This window comes from Sinocyclocheilus anshuiensis, unplaced genomic scaffold (assembly GCF_001515605.1).
Source record: "Sinocyclocheilus anshuiensis isolate Anshui unplaced genomic scaffold, SAMN03320099.WGS_v1.1 scaffold1170, whole genome shotgun sequence".
Classification (NCBI taxonomy): Eukaryota; Metazoa; Chordata; class Actinopteri; order Cypriniformes; family Cyprinidae; genus Sinocyclocheilus; species Sinocyclocheilus anshuiensis.
Genome location: NW_015538055.1, coordinates 3,634,691 through 3,643,848, shown reverse-complemented (window position 1 = coordinate 3,643,848; position 9,158 = coordinate 3,634,691). Strand labels below are relative to the sequence as shown.

The 9,158-nt window shown below is 37.7% G+C and overlaps 1 protein-coding gene across 1 annotated transcript in view; it reads left to right on the top strand.

The window, feature by feature from the left end:
* The window catches only part of LOC107683387 (insulin receptor substrate 1-B-like), a 21,075-nt gene extending 15,724 nt beyond the window's left edge, over positions 1-5,351 (top strand). Inside the window, exon 2 of the mRNA XM_016479445.1 lies at positions 4,520-5,351. Coding sequence (XP_016334931.1) covers positions 4,520-4,524 — 5 coding nt within the window. The 3' untranslated portion in view covers positions 4,525-5,351. The remainder of the gene's footprint in view (positions 1-4,519) is intronic.
* Positions 5,352-9,158: the final 3,807 nt, after the last annotated feature.

Below are 9,158 nucleotides of genomic sequence, written 5' to 3'. Positions count from 1 at the left end.
GTAAAAAGACAGTATAAGTCATTATAATCCATAATCATGTCCCCACTGGATGCAACGAATGCCTCGTTTATAATGGGTTGACAGCCCTATATTCTACACAATGTCTTCTTCACACAAAAGTTGCATTCAGACTTGTTTTTCTGCCCCCTTTAGATTAACAGGATATAATCAGCCCTGATCCTCAGCTTTTTAAAACAATTAGCCAATTGCCGATAGTGCGGTTAATTGCTTTTATCGACCAATACGGTTTATTGGCCGATATATTTGTGAATCCCTATTTATAACCTTTTTGGATCTTTTACATTTTGGTTACCTGGACTTTCTCAGATTTCACAAAAAATTGCTTAAATTGAAAGATTAACTAAAGTTTTATGAGTTTGGAATGACATGAGGGTGAGTAAATGATGACAATTAGCATTTTTGAGTGAACTATCTCTTTAAGTAAGCACTTCTCACTTCAGAAGTCTGGGATTGAATTCATCAAGAGCCTGTGGTGTGTTTGTGTGTGTGTGTGTGTTGGTGTCAGCGTTGGATGTTCTCTCTCAGCGAATATGACCTGTGTACTGACGTCAGCCGAGCCGAATCACAGCACACACTGCGGCACACATCTGTAACCGTATCCCTCGCAGCGCGTGGGGATGGATGTGTGTGGAAGTTTCATCGGGCTAAAAATGTCCCCACTCTCCCGGATCCTGGCACAGTATGCCTGTGTGTGTGCTACACGGCTGAATGACGTTAGTTAATTGAGCTGATGGTAGATGAGCACCACCCCTCACTCGCAGCCTTATAAGGTTCTCTGCAGAGTAAAGCTCCAAATCCCACCTCTGCAGACGCTGTATGCTTACAGCTTATAGCTTACAGTATTGTGAGAGTATGTGTGATGTTACAGTACGCTGTAATGCTGGCTTCTATTACATGTGCTTATTTTAACACATGCATGTGATGCATGCAATATGTTGGAGGCATGGAAGAGGCACACGTCCCAGCTTTGGGAAAGTCAAGTTGTTGATATTATTATCAGTGCTGTAAAGAGACCTGAATATTCCCACAGTCCCGCAGGGTTCCCACAGTCCTGATCATGGAAAACCTTGAAGTGTAAGGGGATGTTGAAGGTGAAGAATGAGATATCTGTGTCATTAGCAGCACCAAATGGAGTTACAGTCTGTTTTAGTAGCCCAGTTGGGCCGGATATAACATGAGCTCAAACAATGGTGTGAGCTTTGGTGTGGGACTACCTGTTTGGAAACAGTCATCATTTTTGTAATGCAGTTTTGTGACACTTGTGGTGGAGAAATTACACACTTTACCTTTTTTAAAAGGTGTTTTCCAGGTACTTTATTTTTTATTTTTTTTATTTAGTAGCCTATTGAAATACACTCAAAAGTTTGGGGTCAGTAAGTTTTTAATGTTCTGAAAGAAGTCTCTTTTGCTCACCAAGTTTGCATTTATTTGATCAAAAACAGTAATATTGTGAAATATTATTACAATTTAAGATAACTTTTTTCTGTTGTAATATATTTTGAAATGCAATTTATTCCGGTAAACAGCATTTATTTGACATAGACATCTTTTGTAACATTATACATGTCTTTACAGTTACTTTTGGTCAATTTAATGTTTCCTCGTTGAATTAAAAGTATCAAAAAAAAGTACTGACTCCAAACTTTTGAACAGTATTGTAGTATATTTTCTATTATATGGAAATGTTTTTTTTATTTTTATTTTTTATTTTAGGTTTCAGTACTGAGTAGGGTCCACCATCTTGGATAAAACATATTAGTAGTCATGGTATTACTTTTGCATTACAATGCATTCTGTGATTTCCATTTGTGTAAATGTCTGACAGATATTTGACTGTTAAAAGGTATATAACTGGACAACCTGGACAAGTCTTGGAACATAGGACATAACATGTGGGGTTCTTTATGTGCAGTTTTGACAATTTTGTTAATCTGTATTGTGATGCAACATACACTGGAATCAAGTTCATACACAAATGGCTAAATAGTTCTGTAGTCTTGTCTTTTTTGACATCATAAAGACGATTTTGTGATTGACACGTCATGCATGCTGTGGTGCACTAATTCCAGGTACAGAGTTTTAGAATCTGAATTCTGGAAATGCAGAATTCTACCAGTAGCTCCTCCCCCTCATTCCGGGATGCTGTGACTTCCGGGAGCGGCATTTTTGGGTGGTGCTCCCTCACTTCTTTTTTTTTTTTTTCCCACGCTACGTGTTTGCACAGTCCGGCAGCTTATAATTTCACCCTCTGCAATTTTCTCCATCTCTCTGGTTTTCTAAGTAAAGAGGAAGGAGGCCCTAAAAATGGCCGCACTATAAAAGCGCTTGACGTCGGGGTTGCTGCGGAGATGTAAGGGGGCTTTCATGTTCTCAGTGCTGCACTATTAGACCTGCGGCTCTCTGCTCAGCTGCTGCACAGTGCTGTATTTATAGCTGAGGTTTGTCTCAAGCCGCTGCCTCTTCAGCTCTGAGCTCAGGCCTGGTCCTTCCCATAGATTTAAACTGGGGCCTAATCGTAACCATGAGCTCTGTGCTGGGGTCTACTTCTCCTCAGCTCCATCACAGGGCCTACTGTCATGATTTCTGTGTGCAATTAAAGTAAGTAATGGAAAAGTATCCCAGGATTGGTTTCAGAGGTTAAGTGAGGAATTGAAGCTGTATTTGTTTTGAATGTAAATAACAAATCAGGTCAGTCGTTCTGTGTTGTAATGGCTAGTTCTCTTTCATGTATGACATCATGACAACTGTGTCCAAAGCAACGGCAGCTTCAGGTAAAAGGTTTGGGAACAAAATCAGACCAGTCTAAACAAATAAGCTCACTCCGATACAGGCAAGGTTATGTATTCCAGGGCAGAGCTGGTGTCAGAATAATGTCTGCTGGATGGAAAGAGGGCAGCGGTTTGTACAGGAATACGTACACAGATACAAACACTTGTAAACTTAGTAAAAGTGAGCATCACAGTTGACCTCATTTACTTTCTGGACTTCTTTCTTTCTGCTGTGATGTATAAATAAAAAGATGAGGGAGTAGAGCATTCAAGATGCAAATGTACCATCAAAGTAGTCTTTACAGCTTGTGCGGCTCACTCTTTTCAGTTGGATCTTTTGAATGAATCTTTTGATTCAGTTCACAAAAAACTGAATGATTCGGTTAACAAATGAAACTGATTCGGTTCTTGAATTCCACTGATTCACTGGTCACTGATTTTAACAGTTCACTGGAGAGTTGTGAATTAATTCATTTTTAGACTATTCCTAACACAAAGCAATCATATGACTTCAGAAGACGTGTAGAAACGTAGCACACACGTCATATGGACTATTTTTATGATACATGTATGGTGTTTTTACGTCTTTCTTGAACCTGGAAAGTGACAGTCCCGCAAGGGATCGATTACATTATTCAAACATCTCTGTTTGCGTTAGGGTTCAAGCCCAAATTTCAGCATCCTTTATCTATTGTCAGTAGTGTAGTGATTTATGAAGAATAACTCATTTTCAAACCAAGCAGCTTTCTGCTGGTCAACATGGCGAATTTGCACGACCAATTGAACATGAGTGAAATCTGTGTGGGGAACTTTTTCACTCCTCATGTTAAACTCCCAGTTGTGCGGAGTCCTAATGGAATGACTGGATTACGGCTGAAAAATTTCACAGAGCAACAGTTAATGGGACCGCCGCACCTTTACACAGGCGTACTACAGGTTTAAAACAACACAAGAATGACTAAATGTCATTTTTTTAAATCAAATATCCAGTTTCACATCACATTAGAAATGCGCATGTCTTTTCATGTTGACTTTAAACCCCGTGTCTGAAGTCATGAGCAATCATAAGCCCAGAATTACAGCACATATGAGTGACGTCTTAATGCCGTCACTTTGTTTTCAGAATTGGTGGTGAACAGGTGTGTGTGCACTAATGCTGACTGTCTACATTCTGATCTTTTAATCCCAGTCAGTGAGAGTGTTATATAATGAAAACAGCTCGTAGTTGTTTGTGTGTGTCTGAGTGGATTAGACGTGTGATTGAACAGGGCAGGAGTGAGGAGCGCCACTTTCGGATGAGGCTCACATACACTTGTGAATGGATAAAGGGAGGCAAACAGAAAGAGAGCAGATTGTCTGCATCAGGTCTTGTGCTCTGTCTCTGTGTTTGTGCCGAGCGATGATGTCATAAAGCTTTTGGCTCCTCTCAGGCTGTTCAAATCTGTGTTGAGTGTTTCCAGGGAAACGATGCTTGTTTATCAACCGTTGGCAAGGTCAGTTACTCCTCAGGCCGAAGGAAGGATCCAAGAAAGAGTGGTGTTTTCAAATAAACGAAGAAAGGGAAGATTTGTTTGTTTTTGTGTGTTAGAGGGCGCTATAGACTAGCGTGTTCCTAAAAAAGCAGATTAACAGTGTGTTTCTACTCTAAATAGTACTTTTAGGGTTTATTTTGTGTTGTCTGTGGCTTTTGATCATCTGACTAACATTCGTTTCTCCTTTTTTTCCACCAGAATGAAGAGTATAAAGCCGCCGCATCTTCAAGCGTCCAGAGTCCAGACTCAAATCTCTCCCCGTTCACCACAAGCCGGACCTCAGAAAACTGGACCTCAATAAACTCACTAACCTCATTTTCCAGAACCACATTATCACCCGGACGCTACCAAAACCATATGGACAAAACAGACCTCATAACATCACATATCCGGACCTCACAAATGCTGGATTCCACTAACCATAAATCTCTCACAAGCGGACTATCACTGTGCTTCAGACATTACCAGACGTTACTGTCCAACTGTTACAGGCTCGGTACAAATCGATTTCTACCATCAGACGTGGTAAAACGGCACTGTTTGAGGTAAAGGCCAATGGTACTGCAGTAGTAGTTGTAGTCTCTCAAGCAATGTTACATTAATATTTATGTAAATGATGGTACTTCACTAGTAGCCAATGTACGACAATTGTTTTGGTACAGGAATTCTTTACGAAGCAGCCATATTGTGTTGGGTTTGTACGACAGTCCCCAACAGTGCTGATTGTACCCGTTTCTGTCAATACTGCCAGATATTTCCATTACATCTGGAATTACACATTGTGATACAGCTCTCAATTAGACACTTTCATACACCCAGTACGGAGAACCTCAAACACCCCGACTTTCACCTCAGGATTTTACGAAAGAGTTTACACAGACACACACACACTGTGTTTCAGCACTGTGAGCCATGACTGACCTCATGCTGCCAAACAAACACTGTGATGTCTGTCAAACCCATGTTTCATTTCATACTTGGTCACATTATATCCCGTGGTGTTTATATTGGCCTCCAAACAGAACTTCACCCCCATTTTATTTTATTATTATTTTTAATATTTTTATTTTAATTTTATTATTAAAACCTCTTTTTAACATGAAAATCAATAAACAATTTTTAATAATTAATGTATATCTCATATAGAGTATATATGGCTTCCAAACAGAACTATGAAACATCTTGGTACTATTCACTTTTTAAATTATTTCATTTCTTTTTTTTTTTTTTACTTCCTATTTTTTTTTTTTTTATTATATATTTAAAACCTTTTTTTATTTGTTTATTGTTTTCATGCTAATTACTAATGATTAAAGCATATCATATATTTTTTGGCTTCCAAACAGAACCCATCCAGAAAAAAAAAAATTTTGGTACAATTTTTTTTTTTTCACTTAATTTTTTTTTCAATGATATATGCACAGGTTTGGTTACCGTAAATCGATTTTTTTTTTTCATTATTACCTGACTACCTGATGAACAATACACAGATTTTGTGAATGATGAGGGGCGGACATTTTTTTTTTATTATTATTATCGTCACAAATGAATAGAGGCCTTACAGCCCTGGTTGGGCTCAATAAAGAGCTTATTCAAGCAATCACATTCATGGGTGTGTAAATCCCATGACTGAACTAACGTTTCTGATCAGATTGTATCACCAGTAGTTGGTCAAACTGAACAAAAACTCGCACAAGAATGTGCCATAAGAGTTCAGTATGATACTTAAACGTCTAAACCTTGTAGTGCAAGTCGATTTTACAGGCAGCAGTGCTGTTGTTGTTTTTTTCATTTTGAGCATTCTGCTGTTAAATGTTGGAAGCCAGTCAAAGTTGCTTGCAACCTTTTTTAGGCTGTTTTATTTCATTACAGTTTTATCTTTTATTTCATAAGGTTTATTTTTGCTTAAAATAACTCTTGCTGGGGCAATGGTAAGCTCACAGCAACAGGTTTAAAAAAAGAAAAAATCCCTCAATGTCTCATGTTTGCTGCTGAAATGAAACAAACAATGAACAATCTGTAAATTATTGAATTTATAGAAATGTTGGTTCTCTTTTAAGAGTTAAAGTATTTAACATTTCATGGTTGGTGTTTCATTATAATTTTTTTGCCTTCAGAATCTCGACATATTTTTAAAATGTGTCCACTGTTCTTATGTTCAATCTTTTTGTGGGGAATATTTGCTTTTTTAGTAAAATGTGTAATCCAACCTTTTTAAGAGAATGGTACAGTTCTGTACAGTTTCCTTAATTTTTTAAAAGATGCTTATTAATGTAACATGGACATCAGGGACTTCCCTTTTTCCCCCACCAACTCCGGATGGAATTGCTTTTGGAAACCTGTTACACTTGCGTTTTCCTGAGCTCTGATTGGCTGTAACAGTGGTGTTCCTGAAACCTGATAGGCTGTTCTAGAGGTTGCCTGTCATTCGATAGGTTGCAGTTGTCGATTTAGCACCCTGTGGTTGTGTTGCAGGGTGTGGGGCATCACTCTTCCCACGATTATGTAGCCAAACTTTCAACATCTCAACCAAACTTGTTCTTTGTAAATAATGTATTGTATAAATAAAAACCGATGATAGGTGGATATTGGACTGACAAGGGCTGTTTGGTTTTATGGATGCTCAAAGCAAGCAGATGATTGGTCTTCTTGAATGAATGAATGAATTGAAACATGTAAACAATATGAGTGTATATACAGATGAATGGATGTATGCACATGTAAACAAATATGTTTGTTTTCAATGAATGAAATGACCAGCAGTAAGGAGAGGGCTGTGTAAACCCCTCCCCGCCCCCTATTTAGAAGAATGGTATCTTCTGGAACCTTGATGTGTAATAAAGTTGAAGCGCTTATCTTTTCTGAACCTGTTGTTTCCTGTGCTCTTTATGACACAATGCATGCAACACTAGAGGCTATATTGTAAACAAGGCTGTTGTTAAAAAAATGGACTGGTGTCTGCAACCCATTCCATCATGATCATATTCAAAATGTAATATGGCTTTGAGTGCCTTATAATATAATTTGATTAAATTACTGTTTACATGTGCGTACACACACACACACACACACACACACATATATATATATATATATATATATACATATGAAGAGTTCATTTGCAAAAACCGATAATTTTCATTTAAATTTTTAAATTTTATTTTCTGAAATCACGTTTTTTTATTGCGCATTCCAAGTAATATCAATCAAACTGCAGTTGGGTTGTTTTGATTAAGTAATAATAACTTAAACAAATACAGGTAATTTACCAAATTAAAGTTCATTTAAAGTAGGCTATGTTTTTTTACATATTAAAAGTGTGTTTTATAGCAAAAGCAGATAACTCCACATTTCGTTTTTTGGCAAAAGCAGATAACTCCACATTTCATGTTTTAGAGTTTAAAAAAACACTCGTTTAATCTTTGTAAGAAACTCCTCTCAGCTAGCACGTCTTTTCAAAGTGAAAGTAGCCTTGTCACCTGACCTGAATACAGCACGCTGATTCGCTAAAATGGACTTGTCGGCTTCTGTTCAAAAACAACAATGGCGCTTGTCGGCTTCTGCAGTAAAATGTGAACTCGCGATGCCTTGAAAGTGGACAAAACCGGCTTTTTTGACAAAACGTGTTTAGGGTTCAGATCGCACTATATGTGGAGAAAGGCTACGTTACGTGCCCCCGGTCCGCGAATTCTGCCGAGGGTTGGGGTGTGCGATATGAAGATTTTTGATCGTGGACGATATGTCTCTACGATCTGCTTTTGAAGAAATATCTTAACCGCATAAACACATTTCATTACACCAAATACACAAAATAATGTTCTTTTTAGCAACATCATATGACCCTTTTAAAGCCTTACTGGTTAAACGTTTCATTCGTGTGCTGTTCTGACAAGCGCTTTTTCTGAGCACTCCCAAAGCACGCGCACAAAAAAGCCCGTCAAACAGTGCCTGATTACTGAACTAAGTTATGTTTTGTGCTAATACTGTCAAAACACACAAGGTTTATGTATAGACTCAGTTAATTATGTTTAAAATGAAAGTAAACACCTGAGAGAAATGGATGCGTGCCTGTATATTAGATGCGTGCAGGTCTTAAACGGACAGTAGTCTACATGCTGCAACTGCAATTAAAGGGATAGTTCACCCGAAAATTTAATTTCTGTCATTATTTATTCACTCACATGTTGTCCCAAACCTATATTAATTTCTGAACACAAAATAAGATATTTTGAAGAATGTGGGTGACCAAACACTTTATGGTCCCCATTGTCTTCCATAGTAATGTTTTTTTTTTCTTCTCCATACTATGGTAGTAATAGTTTGGTTACCCACATTCTTCAAAATATCTTCTTTTGTGTTCAAGAGAAGAAAGAAACTCAGAGGTTTGGAACAATTTGAGGGTGAGTAAATAATGACATCATTTTTATTTTTAGGTGGATTATCCCTTTACAGTAGATACAGAAGTTATGAAACCGTTTACACTAGCACTAAACATCACAAGATATTAAATATAAGACTAAAGCTCTATTGAGCATAAAAGCATGCATGACCCATTTATCTGGCGCCTGATCACATGTAAAGAGACAGTGAAGAATAAAGCTACTCAAGAGGGTGAGAAAATCACACTCTCAGACACTCTGAGACTTGGGAATGTGAACTCTGCTGCTGCTGTCAGAGAGAAAATTATCACCTGATCTCCATACTGTCCCTCAGACCAGAGTAATATCAGCACAGGCGACCAGAACCTCCTTATAGTAGCAATCTGTCTCATATTTATAATTTGGTTAAATAGTAAAAGATTCTTCTACCTATAAGCTAATGCAAAAAAAAAAAAAAA